General features: G+C 42.2%; 2 protein-coding genes across 2 annotated transcripts in view; both read left to right on the top strand.

Moving 5' to 3' along the window:
* Positions 1-1114: 1114 nt before the first annotated feature.
* LOC143634501 (uncharacterized) lies at positions 1115-1609 on the top strand. The gene has a single exon (XM_077102562.1). It carries the CDS (start codon positions 1115-1117, stop codon positions 1607-1609), a length of 495 nt encoding a protein of 164 aa, XP_076958677.1.
* Positions 1610-1750: 141 nt separating this feature from the next.
* The window catches only part of LOC143634502 (uncharacterized), a 28547-nt gene continuing 11665 nt past the window's right edge, over positions 1751-18632 (top strand). The window contains exon 1 of the mRNA XM_077102563.1: positions 1751-2803. Coding sequence (XP_076958678.1) covers positions 1751-2803 — 1053 coding nt within the window. The remainder of the gene's footprint in view (positions 2804-18632) is intronic.

Genomic DNA, 18632 nt, shown 5'->3' on the forward strand with positions numbered 1-18632 from the left:
CATCCGTGGGACCTTGAGCTCTGGCAAAAGGTTTCCACCCACAGTATCTAAAGAATGGCCTATGACCACCATCGAATTCACTTCCGCCGCTGTCGTTGTCTTACCGGAAAACAGTTCTCGGTGCTGTCTGTCCGCTGTTTTGACAAAAGAAAACCAACCCGATTCAGATTCTCTGGCGCTATGTTCGTCGCCGAAATCTTTTCCCGATTCACCGGAATATTTTGAAAATTTCAAGAAACTTAAAATCTACTCTGGCGAGTCTTGAAAAGTCAGACATGACAAGTGATTTCAACCAACAAGACACATACCCGTATTATTTAACTAATTTCAACCACTCCGGCGATACGCCACCACAAAAACCATCGTGACCTTCCCCATGTTCCATCAGAACTAGCACTGTCACTAAGACCATTGGGCCCACAAACACACATCCCCACCTTGAAGGCATGAAAGACATCGCCACATCGGTGAACTCGTGTTAATCAAGAATGGAGATGAAGAAGACGATATGGAAGTCGAAGACACCCTGCCGGAAATGCCGAACACGAGCGAGAATAAAAATTACAAACCATGTGAAACCGACTCTCTTCGAAACTCAAGCTTTCAAACAAGGAGTGCGATTATGTTTCCTTCTCTCACACAAGCAGCCCGATATGTCTTCCTCATGTAATCTACATGATTTCCAGATTTACTCATGTTCAGGTTACATATCTCACAGCTATATCTCGATCACAATATGCTGAAAGCATATTTCTATGAATGATTCCCTTAAACCCTTTAAAAGTAATAATAATAATTGAGCATTTCCATTTAGATCCTTTGAAAATAATAATAAAAATACTAGCATGTATATCACATCTATATTTGTCAAGATTGTATATCTATCAATTAGGATCGTCATTAGCTATACATTATTCTGTTTCTATATTATAGGGTCAACATTGTATTATAAATTAATGAGGAATGAATCAATGGAGAGTATCGAAAACAATTACATATTCTTATATGGTATCAAGTCTATAATCCTCTCCCACCACCATCTTCCGCTGGCCCTGCTCTTTCTTCACAGGCTCTTCTCCTCCTTCCCCTAACCTTCATTCCTATTTCCCCTGCCATGGAAACCAAACTACACCCTGCCATGACAATCAACAATATCAAACACATGATCCCAATCACTCTCGAAGTAGAGACCTCCAACTATACTACATGGACGACCCTCTTTGAAGTCCATTGTCGGGCTTACCAGGTCTATGATCACCTGCAACCACGCCCCCCGGTTGCTTCTTCTCCCTGCACCTCTTCCTCTTCTGATGCAGATGTGGCAAAGGCCGCGGCTGCAGCCGCCGAGGCCAAATCCCTGTGGTCTCGTATTGATGCCATAGTCCTTCCATGGATCTATGGTACCATATCCACCTCCCTCCTTGACATCATCATTGAACCCGGTCAGACCGCACATCAGGCATGGACGGCCGTCGCCAACCATTTCAATGACAATAAAAGTGCTCGCCAAGTACAACTACAACAACAATTCTCCAACATTCACCTTGAAGCCTTTCCTTCTATGGCTGCCTATTGTCAACAGGTCAAACACCTCGCCGATCAACTTTAGAATGTCGGGGCCCCTGTCGACAATCAACTTCTTGTCACTCAACTGTTGAGCGGGTTAACCGATCAATACGAGAGCATATCTACTGTTTTACAACATCGGAACCCGTTACCTGGTTTTGCTGAATGTCGCTCCCGACTAACCATGGAAGAAAACAAGAAAAAGAACCACACCACCCGTGCCGCAGCATCAGCCGCAACGGCACTTGCAGCCACCACGAATTCTTCCACGCCTGCCGATCACTTGGCTCCTTCATTCAATCGGGGACGTGGTCGAGGCGGTCGCTCTCGTGGTCGGGGTCGGGTCAACAACAACTACCACAACAATCGCAGCCCCGGGAACCCTCCATCGCACCCCTATATTGTCTTCCCACAATCATGGGCGGCGAACCAGTGGGGCACATTCTTCCCTCAAGCTCCCATCAACCACACCAAGCCACCATGTCCTTACCCCTCGGTTCCTAAAACACCTCCCATGACCGCGGGCATCCTTCGTCCACGACCCGACCAGGCCTACACTGCAAGCTTCACTCCCACCGACATCCAACAAGCTCTCTACACCATGTCTCTCCAGCAACCAGATCTGAATGGTTATATGGACACCGGTGCAAGTGGTCACATGGCTACTCCACAAGGTAACATCTCCCCGTCTTCTTTTAATTCTTGCACTAACAAGTCTATTGTCGTTGGTAATGGCATGCAGATACCCGTCATCGGACAAGGCAACCTCACTTTACCACCCTTATACCCACCTTTGAAATTAAACAATGTCCTATATGCCCCTCAAATAATTAAAAACCTTATTTCTGTCCGTAAACTTACAACTGACAGTTTGTTATCTATTGAATTTGATCCTTTCGGTTTTACTGTGAAGGACCTCAAGACCAAGGCTCCCATCCTTCGATGCAATAGCTCGGGTGATCTCTACCCCCTGACTGCTCCTCTTCCCAAAACCAACTCTCAACCAACTGCTCTCACTGTCACCACTCAAGACTGTTGGCATCAACGACTTGGGCACCCGGGCGATAATTTATTGCATGCTTTAAAATTGTCTTCATCTGTTTCTTTTATTAAAAATAAAACCACACTTTGTCAACCTTGTGTTTTTGGCAAAAGTGTTAAGTTTCCTTTTCATGATTCATGTAATGCAACTACTTTGCCTTTTGATATTATTCATAGTGATTTGTGGACCTCCCCGGTACTAAGCATCGGCGGTCATCGTTATTACATTATGTTCCTTGATGATTTCACGAATTTCTTATGGACATACCCTCTTCCAAATAAATCTCATGTATTCTCCACCTTCACCCATTTCAATAACTATATAACTACCCAATTTGAACGGAAAATAAAACAATTCCAATGTGACAATGGTAGGGAGTATGAAAACACTTCTTTCCAAACTTTTAGCAAAAGCAATGTTATGTGTTGGTACATGATGCCAGTAGTTCAGTATCTAGTGTCTGTAATCGTGTTAGTTGGTTGTGTTATGTTTTAGTTAAGTTGTTTCACAAGTTCGCCTGTTATAAGCGAACTTGTGGAACAAGCGAAGTTATTGACAACTTCGCCTAGCATGTTAGGCGAAGTTGTCGAATGATATATATGTATAGCTACAGCTTATTTTGTAACGGTGGTTCAGTACGTGTAATTGTGATTTGGCTATCACGTGTTAAAGGAGTTGCAATACAACGTGTCTATTGAGTATTGTAACGTGTCTTTGTACTTGGGTTTAACGTATAACGCGTCTAACACTCGTATCGTCTTACGTAGAGATTCCGCACCTACGTAATACGAGATAATTCCGTGTAGATCCGGCTGGGAACCTACAGTTGGTATCAGAGCGTTTGCTCGTGATTGTGTGGTTCGGGATTATCACACAAGTGTAGAAATCGTTCCGTTCGACTATTCGCGGAACGAGTTTACGTTGAAATACCGAGTTTTTGTGTCCTACTCATCTCCCACTATCAAATATAACCCATTACACCTTCGCATACCTCGCAATACGTCAAATTAAAACCTGCAAAAACCGTTTGTTCATCAGGCGAAGTTGCTGCCACTGTTTGTAGGGTTTAGGCGAAGATATAAGTTTAAGCGAAGTTATCTTTAACTTCGCATGCCTCACAAGTTCGCTTAAATAAGCGAAGTTGTCATCAAGCGAAGTTAACATCAGGCGAACTTAAGAAGAAAGCGAAGTTAAGAGTTTCTGCGAAGTTAAGAGTTTCAGCGAAGTTAAGTATTCAAGCAAAGTTAATCTTAAGCGAAGTTAAGAATAACTTTGCCTACTGGGTACTGTTCAGAATAATAAAATATTATTTTTGAGTTTCTTTGTGTTTTCGAGTCGTATTTCTTTCAAAGATGACTTCTATAAACATTACGGAACTGGTGAAGATGGAGGTGGAAGCAGGTTCAGCTACTAAGGCTCCGAAAATGCTTAAGGGTACCGATTTCGTGGCTTGGAAAGATCGGTTTGAGCAGTATGTTAAATATCAAGATGCTAAGATGTGGGTGTGCATTCAAGATGGATACATTCCACCAACGGCCTTGTTTGAGGGTCGTGATAAGATTAAGAAGTACAATAAGATGGAAGAGGAAGAAAAGAAGATGTATGAGGCAGAGAGTAAAGCTCATGCAGCAATCACCATGGCTCTTCCACAAGAGATTCTGCACACCTTCAAGAAATACAAAACTGCTAGAGAATTTGGGAAGCTCTAGAAAACCGATATGAAGGTAATGTGGGGATACGTGCATCCAAGATTAAGCTACTAAAAACCCAATTCTCGGTGTTCAAATATTTGAAAAATGAATCACTTGATGATATCATCACAAGATATTATCACCTGATGACCGAACTCAGCAATTACTCCATTGTGTACAAAGAAGAAGAGATAGTCGAGAAACTTCTTGATGCTCTTCCACCAAAATGGGAAATGTACACGGTTTTGATGAGAGAAGATAAAGAGTTTGCCGATATTGATTTGGAAACAGCAGTCAATAAATTACGAACTTTTGAACTAAACATGGTTCGGAAAGAGACACCAACTGATCAGGTTCAGGATCCGGGAATGTACGGTGCAAAAGTTAGTTCAAGTTCAAGTTCAAGATCAGAATCATCTGCTTACTACTCAAAGGGAGACTCAAGCTCAAACTCAACTCATGATGGTCATGTGACTCTCAACATGGATGGTGATGTATGTTGTAGCTGGAGGAAGTAATTCTTCAAAACCTCAAGCCACAACTGGTAACTTTTCATCAAATGCTCAAACCAACAAATACTCACAGATGCCCATGAGTGTTAAATCAGCTGAACAGCAGTTTGCCCTCTATGCATCTTTCATTGCATCTTATGAAAATTACATCAAAGGTAAAATAGTCGATCCCGCAACTTTTGTAGGCTCCTGGACGGATCGTACACGGGATGTCGCTATCTGCGCAGGTGCGGAATCCCTGCGTAGTTAGATACGAGTGCAGAATACTTATAAATCAAACACACGAGCAATGAACGAACACGTTATATTGATAACTCGAACACGTGACTCTAGGTCACTATTACAGACTGACTTGTAAACACGTAACACGTTCACTGAACAACTGAAACGAAAACCTAACCAACAACTAAACTGTTACAGCGAACAGTTTAAATAGACACGACAACTTCGCCTCAGGCGAAGTTGTCTTTAACTTCGCTTGTTCAACAAGTTTGCCTGAGCGAACTTGTTGACAACTTCGCTTGTTACAAAAACATAAACATAATCAAAAACATAATTACATTACAGACTCGATTACAAATGCTAGACTATGAACTACTGACATACATGTACCAGCAGACTCCCCCTTGGCAGTAGCTTCATATCTTGATCTTCAAATCTTGAGTCTTGTAATCTTGCATCTCTACGCGTGCGCTCCCTCTCTAACACACACCGACACCACCCGTTGATATTTCCTAGCTTGATCCTTCCAAGCAGGAATGTAGAAGATCTTCTTCTCGTTGAGCACCTTCAGATCAGCCTGCGATAGATTAACAAGATGCATCGGGTCGTAAACCCTAAGCACTTCTTGTTCATCCTCATCTTCCATTACCGCCTCCGCTGTCTCACAGTCCACAAACCACCATTTTAGGTCTTTGAGCACGTCCTTGGGCATGAGCTTCATCGGTACTTCTTTAAGGCACCGGATCGGTTTATATTTCATAACCATCCAAGGTTTTCCATCAACTCTCAGACCCCTATCCTTGACTTCGACAAGTTTCCCCTTTTGTGGTCTCATCAGCTCAAACTTCTTCTCCTTGATACACTCCTTCCACACGATCTTCCCGATGATTCTAGCCATGTTGTCTTCACTTCGGTTTATCAATCCCAGTCTGGCTAAATCTTTTACCTCACATTCAGGCAGTGTGTTTAAAGATCTCAACGTTCTCCTGAAGTACTGAATTCCATCGTATCTTTTGATCACGAAGAGCCGCAGCTGCTCGTCATATATCCAGCAGATAATACCTTTCTTTGCTTCTGCGTATCCCTTAATATTGTAACTCTTTTTGAACATTTTAGGGATCGCCGGCTTCTTCGTCTTTATGAACCAGTGAGCACAACCCTCCTTCCAATTCGGTTGTTCCTCCCATTCAGTATCTTCCACCACGCTCTCATCACCCAACTCTGGTCTCTCAACCTCCGGAATCTCGTGTTCCACGGAGTCATCTACAATCTCCCCTTCCTCTATCACGTTTTCAACAGTAATTTGCTCTCCGATCCTCTCGATCTCATCAACCGGCAGCACATCTTCTTCAAACATAAACTCATCATCATCCTCATGGAAGCCCCAAGAGCCTGAGAAGTTCTTGGCAGCTCACCACCTGCACCTTCCGGTGCATTGGGATCATCGTCTTGATCTTCTCTCCGTTTTGTCCTCAACTCATCTCCCCTACAAGTCTTCTCCCCCTGAGATGCCAAGAATGCCTTGAAGGCATCAATTACTTTCCCGTGTTCAACCAAGAGGGAGGCTTGCAGTCGATTGGATTCCACTAGGCTTTGAATGGTCTTTGTCTGTTCAGCAACAATCTGCTCTAGCGATGCAATCCTTTCGGAGTCAGAAGTAGGCGTTGGAGTTGGCGGGATATCAGCAGCAGAAGTGACCGCAGGTGGTACACTTGGTAACCCTGCAGTAGTAGTGACGGTCGACTCAACAAATCGTGCAACTACCACCGGTGGAGTAAGCGATTGGGGTGGTAGAGACACAACTGCTGGGGCCGACGTCTCGACAGCAGTAACCTGTGCTGTAGTAGGAATAAGAGACATACCAGACAAGGCAGGTGGAGCAAAGCGTACCAGCCTTGAAGATTCTCCAGCTCCCGAACCCATACCTGTCCGTTCTCTTCGTGAACGACGGAGCACAAGTTGAACTGCTTCTTCTTCGTCAACTTCCTCATCATCCTCTTCAACAGTTCTCGGCCTCTTTCCAGTCGTTCTCTCCCGAGACACCATCAGTCGTCTTGCTTCAGCAAATGTTTCGTCAAGATCGGAGTCAGCTACCGAAGTAATTGCTCTAGTAACCTCCATGACTTGAGAACCTGAGACATCCATATCAAACAATCCATGGCCGCTAAAAGCAGCATCAAGATCTACTTCTTCAGTAGTATGCACAGCAGTAGATGCAGCAGCTGGCACAGCAGCAGAGGCAACGGTAGATACAACAGGCGCAGCTGGTACAGCATGGGGTGCTGCCGCCTGATGTGGCTGTGGGTCTCTGAACTCGTCCCCTCCTGCAGGAACATACCCCGGGTTGATAAGATACCCGAACAGTGGAGTATGCCTGGGACGCAGCTCAGGCTTGCTACGTGTGCTCGAGGTCCGACACTGAGCGAAGATACGTTTCGTCACACATTCGACGTATCTTATAGGGCGTCTCTGCGGTAGCGACGGAGCGACATGATTGAGGATCATCTGTAAGAACCGAGGATACATAGTAAATCGCTCGCGCGCCACAGCCCTCCTCTGACGATCAATCTCGTAAAAAATCAGCTGACTAAATGAATATCGTCGGTTGTAAGTCAGGGCAATCATGGCTGACTGCATTGTCGCGCCCATCCCATCCGTTCCTGCCTTCCTCCCAGACATGCATACAATCAATACATGCATTAGGAAGCGCCACTGATCCAGTAAAAAACCTTTCCTCCTCTGTGTGTCCCCCAACGGACCCGAATAACCCATCCTCAGATACGCTCCATCACGAAAAGGAGCTACGAACTCCGTTGGGTCATCCCTTGTCTCTTCTCCAAACTGCAATGCCAATCGTATATCTTCAGAAGAAAACTTTATAGCATGACCATTTACGGTTGCTCGCATCACCGGGGGCTCAGGCCTGCAATCATAATATACCGTCTGCCAAAAGTCTTCTATGTTAGGCAGTGAAATGGGCAGGGTATTTGTGATCGCATGAAAGATCCTTGAGCGCTGGAGAAACGTGATTATCTCCCTGTAGTCTTCCACACCTCTTGCGTCTGGATCTAACGTGATGTACTGGTTATGGGCCGGAAAGAACTGTCGTTGATCATCACCGTCGTCACCACCAGCACCGCCAACAGCAGCCATATCTGCACAAAACAAAACAAGTTAGAGAACGGTTAAGCAACTCACAAGTTCGCTTTGTACCACGAGCGAAGTTGTGATTAAACCTGTACAGGCGAACTTAAAGGTGAGGCGAAGTTGGGAACAACTTCGCGTCATCTGTAAGTTCGTCTAAAACCTGTTAAGTGAATTGGTATAGGCGAAGTTGATGATAACTTCGCCTTATCACAACATCGCCTCAGGCGAACTTGAGTTCAAGGCGAAGTTACGGGTAACTTCGCCACAGGCGAAATTAAGCGTCAGGCGAAGTTGCGGATAACTTCGCCTAAACCCTAACTTCGCCTGAATCTGAAACGGCGGCTGTTCAGATTCAATCGGCCAATATCCGATGATTTCTTAACGTTTTGACGATCCAGGAGAGAATAACACAACTTATTAATGGTTTTGAGACGTAAAGTTCGTCCATGAACACGTATCACAAGGTTGAAAAACTAGGTTTTGAAGGTCCGACGACCCGAGGTCTCGAACCGGGTAAAACGATAATGAACGAGTATGTTTTTGAAATATATCGACACCACATACCGTCAATGAATAACAGAAACTGGAATCAAAGATCGAAATCGGAAGTATCGTCGGAAAATAGACTCTGATTATAAGTTCGCCGGAAAAAAGGTGAAAATAATGATATGATAACTGTTGAAAAGTCCTTATATAGGGCAGAGTTTGTTCAGGCGAAGTTACGCTTAACTTCGCCTAGGCGAAGTTAAGCACAACTTCGCCGAATTCAACAACTTCGCCCGTAATTTCAAAACCAACCCTTTAAGTTTGAAGAATCTTGCACTCAACATTAGAAGCTTCCAAAAAGAGTTAAACAAAAATGATCATGTCCAAGTAACCAGTTATAAAATAATACAACTACAAAAATAGAAAAACTTATAAAAATTTAACGAAATAAGGGATCAAATTTCAGTCTAGTCAGGGACCACTACGTTTTTAGAAAAGATCCTAACAGGAATCATACTAACTACGTGACTGTCACATAGATCCGTGTTTAGCTGTATTATGACATATAGAGACAGGTTGTAAGCAGGTAATATACTTAAGATGGTTTTCATCGTTTCTGTGATACGAGTTAGGTTCAATTAATCCTTAAAATTTAAGTGGGCAACAACTCAGAAATAATGATGCCTCCTATCTATCCTCAAAGCGTATTTGGCTTTCCCCAAGTCACCCCGAATTGACTTCGACCCATAGTGTCTGATTATCTTGTATGTATTCTTCTTCTGTTTCCCGTTCTTTATCTTGCTCTAAGATAGAGAAGTCTTGAATTTATGATCACTAATATGTTACAATAAACCAAAAATTTTTTTTTTTTTTTTTTTTTTTTTGAACATATACTTCAAAGAAGAATTTTACTGCAAGTCCCGAATCTGGATCACTGCAGTGTCTTGAAATGCTTTCTTCACGGGAATCAGAACACATATGGGCTCGTGTATGACTGGGTAATCGCTTTTCTGCCTATCATTCGAAAAGATATATATGAAGACACACAAAACTCTTAAGGAGTTTCCACGTAAAATCAAGTAAAATTAGTTTGTATCACATCTACTTTTACGCACCATAAAAAGTTACCATGACATACAATGATTGTCCTAAAGCCTTTTAAGCCTAATAACTTCACCAGCTAAGCACACACAATCAGTATATATATCATTTTCCAAGGTTAGATCAATTTTCTGTTAAACATAGCACATTTACTTCATACGAAGTAATAGACTTGAAAAGTAATTTCATTTCCCTTTAACAAAACTTTTGACTTCAGTCACCCCGATCAAGTCAAAGTCTTCAGGTAAACGGCAATCCTGAAGATCCAATGGATCAACTGGACCGACCACATACAAGTATGTGTCCTTCTAACTATGTATGACCGACTAATTTTCAGCGACAGAAAGAAAACACATCATAACTGCCCCGGTCACTTTCAGTCATCTGGTTAATGGCGACCCTCATTTTCTAAATAGAAACGAGGACCAAAACATATCCGTGGATATGTCCGTCAAACGGAGGTAACCGACTAATTTTAAGCAATAGTGACGTTTTTTTTTTTTTTTTTTTTTTTAATAAACACAAAGACATGGTTACTCGGGATTGATCATCCCGTTCAGCTCAATTAGGTTTTGAAATCTGGATTTATCAAACGCTTTTGTAAACAGATCAGCAAAATTTTCCAGCGTATCAACTTTTTCGATCTTAATCAGTTTCTTCTCAGCACAATCCCGTATGAAATGATGACGAATGTCAATATGTTTGGTTTTACTATGTTTCACGGGATTGTTAATTACTGAGATGGCTGCAGTGTTATCAATTAAAATAGGAGTGAGTAAGAAATTCAGACCATAGTCGCGCAATTGTTGCTGAATCCACAAAACCTGTGAACAGCAGTTGGATGCTGCCATATATTCAGCTTCACATGTTGAGATTGCAACTGATGTCTGTTTCTTGCACTGCCAGGAAACTAATCTTCCTCCAAGAAACTGACAGCCTCCTGTGGTTGACTTCCGACTCTGATTGCATCCTCCATAATCAGAATCTGTATATGCCACCAGTTCAACGTCTCCTCCCTTCGGGTACCACAACCCCAGCTTCGGCTTGCCCTTGAGATACCGTAGTATCCTCTTTGCACCTTTCAAATGAGATTCTTTCGGATTTGCCTGAAAACGTGCACAAAGACAAACAGCAAACATTATATCAGGCCTAGAAGCAGTTAAATACATTAATGAACCTATTATCGCCCGATACAGAGTTGGGTCCACATCTGCGTCACCATCTGATTCAGCGCCCAATTTGTGATTGACGCAGATTGGAGTGTCATATGGAGAACTGTCCTCCATCTTGAATCTCTTGAGCACATCATGAACGTACTTCGTCTGATGAATGAACATCCCGTCCTTCTTCTGATCAACCTGCAATCCTAGAAAGAAAGTTAGTTCACCCATAGCACTCATCTCGAATCGTTTCTTCATGACAGCCTCAAAATCCTGACACATGGATGCTCTTGATGCAGCAAAAATGATATCATCCACGTAGACTTGAACCAGCAGGAAGTCACATCCTTCTCTCTTCACAAACAACGTACTGTCGATCAATCCCCTTTCAAAACCGTTTTCCAGCAAGTAGTCTGATAACGTTGAATACCAGGCACGAGGTGCCTGATGTAATCCATATAGCGCCTTGCTCAACTTGTATACGTGATCAGGAAAGTCTGGGTCAGGAAAACCCGGAGGTTGCTCAACATACACAACCTCATCAACTTTCCCATTTAGGAACGCGCTCTTCACATCCAACTGAAATACCTTCATCTTTTTAAATGCAGCAAACGCCAAAAACAATCTTATCGCTTCCAAACGGGCGACAGGAGCAAACACCTCATTGTAATCAATACCCTCTTGCTGATTAAACCCTTTAACAACCAGCCTTGCCTTGTTTCTAATGATAATCCCCTTTTCATCCCTCTTGCACTTAAACACCCATTTTGTGCCTATAGCATGCACATTCCTTGGTTTTTCAACCAAAGTCCAGACTTCCATCTTCTCGAATTGAGCCAACTCTTCTTGCATGGCCTCGACCCACGAGCTGTCCTTAAGAGCCATTTGGTAATTTTTCGGTTCAATCTGGCTAATAAAGCAGGAGTACAAACATTCGTTCATTATACCCGTTTCTTTTATGCTTGTATAAACACAGGTGTGCTCATTCAAGCTACTTCTGGTTTGTACACTGGAGGACACATCACCTATAATATTCTCCAATGGGTGATCTTTGTGTATTCTCGTGGCCGGAACAGCACCGACATGCAAATTATCTTCCAAATTTGAAGAGATCTCATCAATGGTTGTTTCTGGCTGAGAGTGAAATGGATTGATAAACTCATCTTCAGGTAAGGCAGCAGGGGTATCAAAAGTGTTTGATGTGGAAGGTTGACTTTTCTCAATAATCTGTCGTTGCAATAGATTCTCTTCCTCATCAAGTATCATCTTCGTCACAGCTCTTTCGTCTTCTTCAGAAATTTCCAAATCAGGTACATTAAACGACTTAAAAAGCTTAACATAGTCGAAAAGCTCAGCAGGTCCATTGCTTGGTTTTGGCGATTGGTAACTAGTAATGTCGGTGTTACAAACCACCTCCACCTTGCAAGTCGAAGTATTGAAGACCCGTCTGTTGGGAGTCCCAACTACATAACCGACTAAGATTCCTTCATCGGCTACTTCACCAAATTTCGAATTAGTCTTCAAAATCGAACAAGGAGACCCAAATGGTTCAAGACCACACAAGTTGGGCTTCCTTCCATGCATAAGCTCGTAACAAGTTTTTCCAAGTCTTTTAACGGTTAACACCCTATTCAGAACATAGCAGGCTGTAGCAACTGCTTCAGCCCAGAACATCACAGGAAGCTTCGAGTCTGCCAGCATAGTTCTGGCTCCTTCAATTAACGTTCGGTTCTTCCTTTCAGCCACTCCATTCTGTTGCGGAGTATACGGAGCGCTGTATTGATGTTCAATTCCCTTCTGAAGACAGAAGATTTCCATTTCAAAGTTCTTGAACTCTGTCCCATTGTCACTTCTGATGTATTTAACTGATTTACTCATGACGTTCTCAACTTTTGTAATTAGATTCTTCACCATTTGAGCCGTCTCATATTTCGTTTTCAGAAAATATACCCACGAATATCGCGAGTAGTCATCAGTGATCACCAAGCAGTAAGAGGTACCTCCTAGACTTTGTACATTCACGGGACCGAAGAGATCCATATGAAGTAGTTCTAGAGTACCGGCAATTGAGTTAATCTTCTTGGTGAGATGGGATTTCTTGTGTTGCTTTCCCTTCTTGCATGCTATACATTTGTCTTCAAAGTTAAAACTTTTTAAGGGAACGCCCATCACAAGCCCATTCTTGACAATGAAGTTCATCTTCCGAAGATGAATATGTCCCATTCTCCTGTGCCACAATTCTGATTCTGATCGCTTGCTTTTGTCATTAAACAAGATTCTCCGGTGGCCATTTCAGTAGACCTCATGTCCATCACATATGTATTCGTTTCACGTGGAGCCTTCATAACTATCCATTCGTCTGGTATATGAAAACCAGGCTTCAATACTATCGCTTCATTCTTCGTGAAATGGACAGTGTAATCTTTATCACAAATCTGCGACACACTCAGCAGATTGTGCTTTAATTCCTCCACAAAATTCACATTCTCCAGAGTCATTCTCCCATTTGACACTGTTCCTCTACCAGTAATCATTCCTCCGCTCTCACCAGCAAAACTAACTCTTGCTCCCTGAACAGGTTTTAAATCTTGCAACAAGTGTTTGTTGCCCGTCATGTGCCGGGAACAGCCGCTATCTACAATCCAAAGACTGTTGGCAGCCCTGTTCAACTGTTCCTGCACAATAAAACAAAGAGTTAGAATCTTGGGACCCAAGACCAATTGGTCTTGGATCGATACGTCCCGTACCCTGGCTTTCTCAAGTTAGCATCAGGATAATTCCTGTAAGTCCTGTTAGGAGATCTCCTTGCAGATGGAGTGTAATGCCTTCCAAACCTATGTGAATTGAAAATGTTATATCTTGTGGTTTGGTTGAAAAGCTGAGGTTTGTTTTTATGAAAACTTGAAGTAGTTACATTTTGGCATTTTGAAAAGTTTTCATTTTTAGCAGTAACAAAATGACGCTTATCCTCAGTTTTATTTGGCCTCACACCTCTGAATCTCGGCTTCAGAGGGCAATCTGCAACTAGATGTCCTAATTTGTTACATCTAAAGCAACACCGACTCTCCTTTTTCTTGTCAAATGTTGGTTTGGATGTAGAGGCAGTGTTACCAGCCGTTCGTCTCACATAAGGTGGGACGTACGGATTGAGTGGAGAACTCTTTTTAGAAATTTCATTTTTATCTCCACCGGTGGGTAACCCTACCTTCTCTTTTGTCTGACCAGATTCAGACAACTTATCTGATTCCGATGAGACTGGACTCGAGACAGAAACTTTCACATTTGAAACAGGCGAACTCGTTTCGCCACAGCTAACACTTGGTTCTATATTTGTAACCTTGATGGGTGTTGTCTGAGTAACCTCGAAATCAACAGATTTCTGAACACTCGGATTATAAGTATAGTTGTGGTTAAAGGGTGGTGGAACTTCGTGATAACCGATTCCTCCCCTCTTTGCAGAGGTACCTTGATCACTCACGAGATGATCAAGGATGGCCGAGGAATTCCTGAACTGCTCAAGTTTGCGGTTCAATTCCACCACCTTCACCTGGTGGTCAGCAATCTGTTTATCCCGATCAGCAATCAATTTAGTTTTTTCTTCTAAAACTTCATAACTAAGATCAATTATTTCAATTTTCTCAGCAAGTTTAGTTTTTAAGCTTTTGACATCTTTTTCACATGCTTTTATTTTAACTTTAAAACTGTTTTCTCTTGCCTTAGTAAAATGATGATCTTCTTTAAGATTTTTAAATTCAGCATCTAAACGAACATATTGATCAGTTATTGTTGTTAGTTGCTCAGACAAATTCTCACAATTAGTACAAATATTCTTATTACGTACCTCGGAGCGATTATCCTTGTCATCTGCCATGAAAGCTGTTTCTTCTTCAGTAGCTTTCTCATTTCCATCAACCTTCTCACATTCTTCAACTTCAGCCTCAGCCATGTTCGCTTGCTCAACAGATTCATTTGAATGCAGGTTCCAGTTGTACTCACCTGCTTCTCTGGTCAACATGGCATTAATCTCTCTGTTAAATCCAGAGTGTTGTGTAGGCCGACCTTGTCCACGTTCAACTCTTTCATTTCTGCATTCTTTGGCAAAGTGCCCGTATTGCTGACAATTATAGCACCTTACCTTAGATTTGTCGAATCCAGGCCTACCTCCAACAAACTTTCTCCCAGTTTTCTTCATGAACCGTTTTACTCGCCTCACAATCATTGCCATTTGCCATTGCAAATCCATCTCCTCCAGATCATCAGCATCGATCTGGTCATAATCCTCATCCAAAGCAGCAGGGTCCACAATCTTCCCTTGTATGTAGTTCTCATATGAAGCAATAAAAGAAGCATAGACTGCAAACTGCTCTTCAGCAGATTTGACACTCATCGGCATTTTGGAATAGTTATTGCTTGAGGCACTTGGAGAGAGACTACTATTGGATGTTTGAGGTTTCGAAGCACTTGAACCTCCAGCAGCAAAGCAAACATCACCATTCATGTTTACTGAAACGTTTCCTTCCTGAGAAGAGCTAGAACCTGACTCCCCTTTTGAGTAATAAGCAGCTGTTTCAGGCCTCGAACTTGAGCCTGAGTTAACCTTTGCACCATACATACCAGGGTCTTGTATCTGATCTGTTGGTGTTTCTTTTCGAACCATATTAAGCTCATAAGTTCTGAGCTTGTTTACTGCCGTTTCCAGATCATAATTAGGAAAGTCTCTGTCTTCCCTCATAAGAACGGTGTACATTTCCCACTTCGGTGGGAGAGCATCGAGAAGCTTTTCAACGATCTCTTCTTCTCGGTAAGCAATCGAATAATTGCTAAGCTCTGTCATTAGATGATTGTATCTGGTGATAATATCATCCAGTGATTCGTTCTTCAAAAATTTGAAGACGGAGAACTGAGTCTTCAAAAGTTTAATCTTTGATGCACGGATACCCACGTTCCCCTTGAATCTATTTTCAAGAGCATCCCAAAGCTCTCTCGCAGAAGTGTACTTTCGGAACGTATGGAGAACCTCTTGAGGAAGTGCCATTGTTATAGCAGCATGGGCCTTGCTCTCGGCCTCATACATTTTCTTTTCTTCGTCCTCCATTTTGCTATACTTCTTAACCACATCACGACCTTCGTATTGTATAGTTGGAGGGATATATCCATCCTGGATGCACACCCACATTTTTGCATCCTGATATTTAATGTATTGGATGAATCTGTCCTTCCATGCCACGAAGTCAGTTCCTTTCATCAACCTCGGGGCCTTAGTGGCTGACCCCGCTTCTACTTCCATCTTGACCAAATCGGAGATGTTAATTGACGACATCTTTACGAAAACACGAAAACCCGAAAATTTTAAAAAAAATCTTCCAAACAGCACAGTAGGCGAAGTTAAGAATAACTTCGCTGAAAGTTAACTTCGCTGGATCTTAAATTCGCTTGACTGGGCGAAGTTAAAAATAACTTCGCTTAGAATGAGCGAACTTAGGAGGTAAGCGAACTTGGGAGGTAAGCGAAGTTGAGGATAACTTCGCTGAGGCGAACTTATGAGGGTAGGCGAAGTTGTGGTTAACTTCGCTTAATCCTTATATCTTCGCCGAAACCCTACTTCCGGTGACGGCAACTTCGCCTGAAGAACTGTAACTTCGCCCGATGAACAAGGAAACTGTTCAGATCTGATTTCGTCAATCTAGCAGTTTCCGATCGATGTAATGGCTTGAAAATGACTGTCAAACACGAATATAACACAATCCCAATAAAAACACGTCCCGCGAATAGGTCAAACGGGACGTTTTCTACACTCGCGTGAAATCCCGTACCTCACAATCGAGCCGATGGCTCTGATACCAATAGGCTCCTGGACGGATCGTACACGGGATGTCGCTATCTGCGCAGGTGCAGAATCCCTTCGTAGTTAGATACGAGTGCAGAATACTTATAAATCAAACACACGAGCAATGAACGAACACGTTATATTGATAACTCGAACACGTGACTCTAGGTCACTATTACAGACTGACTTGTAAACACGTAACACGTTCACTGAACAACTGAAACGAAAACCTAACCAACAACTAAACTGTTACAGCGAACAGTTTAAATAGACACGACAACTTCGCCTCAGGCGAAGTTGTCTTTAACTTCGCTTGTTCAACAAGTTCGCCTGAGCGAACTTGTTGACAACTTCGCTTGTTACAAAAACATAAACATAATCAAAAACATAATTACATTACAGACTCGATTACAAATGCTAGACTATGAACTACTGACATACATGTACCAACAACTTTGGATGAAGACTATGATCAGATTGATACTGATGATCTGGAAGAGATGGATCTGCAGTGGCAGATGGCGATGATAGTAAGAAGAGTTAAAAGGTTCATGAAGAAAACGGGTAGAAAGTTCGTTGGTGAAAGACCAGGGTTTGACAAGTCAAAGGTTCGATGCTATAACTGTCAACAAAATGGTCACTTTGCCAAGGAATGTACAAATGAGAGAGTCGAACGCAGCCAGACCAGGCCTGCACAACAGAATGGGGGAGATAGTGAGTATAAGGCTATGGTATCTAGACACAATAGTGGGTATAACTGGAATCTACAGGTTGAGGAAGTCTTCGAACAGGCAAATTTGGTGAACATCGAAACTGCAGGAAGTGAGAAAAAGACAGGAGAAATTCAAGCTTACATGGCAGAAGTGAACGATCAGCTTTCTGAGGTAAGTCCTAAACTCCCATGTATGCAATGTGAAAATCTGTCTGAACAATTGAAAACCGTAAATGATCAGTTTATTAGTTTGGACGCTCAATTTAAAACATTAAAAGAAGATCATCATTACACTAAAACTAGAGAAAACAGTTACAAGGTAAAAATAAAAGCTAGTGAAAAAGATATCAGGAGTCTTAAAGCCTGTCTAGCTGAGAAAATACAAGTAATTGATCTTAGTTATGAAGTCGTAGAAGAGAAAACCAAACTAATTGCTGAGAGGGATAAACAGATAGCTGATTACCAGATAAAAGTGGTGGAACTGAACAGAAAAATTGAACAGTTTAGAAATTCCTCTGCAATGCTTGATCACATCGTAAGTGTTCAATGTTCCCCAGTTAAAAAAGGGGGAATTGGATATTCTGAAGTTCCACCACCATATAATCATAACTATACGTATAATCCTAGTAATCAGAAATCTGTTGATGATGAGATGAGTCAGACAGTTCCTGTCAAAGTTTCGATTAAAGAACCTGAAGTTAGTCGAAGCGAAACAAGTACGCCTGTTTCGGATGTTAAGATTTCTGTTCCTAGTTCTGTCTCATCAAATTCGGACAAGACATCCGAATCTAGTGAGATAAAAGAAGAGGTAGTATTACTAAAACGTGGGGAGGAATATAAGCCAACTGAAAAATTTCTCCCCTAAACCTGTTTGTCCCACCATATGTTAGACAAATAAATAGTAATGCAACCTCAACATCTGAAACAACTGTTGAGACGAAAGTTGAACACAGGAGTTGTTTCAGATGCAATCAAATCGGGCACCTAATTGCTAATTGCCCTCTTAATCAGAGATTCAGAGGTATGAGGCCTCCGAAAACTGAGAAGAAAACTAATAGTAATTACTATAATGGTAAGAATGTTAACTCTCCAAAATTCAGACATTGGACTAATCCAAGATTTCAAAGAAATCGATCTCAGTTTTTCCCAGTAAACAACCGAACCAA

This window comes from Bidens hawaiensis, unplaced genomic scaffold (assembly GCF_021521415.1).
Source record: "Bidens hawaiensis isolate Kalapana, Puna unplaced genomic scaffold, B.hawaiensis_p1.1 tig00007072_1, whole genome shotgun sequence".
NCBI lineage: Eukaryota > Viridiplantae > Streptophyta > Magnoliopsida > Asterales > Asteraceae > Bidens > Bidens hawaiensis.

Bases quoted from the DNA above. Each gene is read 5' to 3' on its own strand.
- LOC143634501 (XM_077102562.1), top strand. From the start codon at position 1,115: ATGGAAACCAAACTACACCCTGCCATGACAATCAACAATATCAAACAC.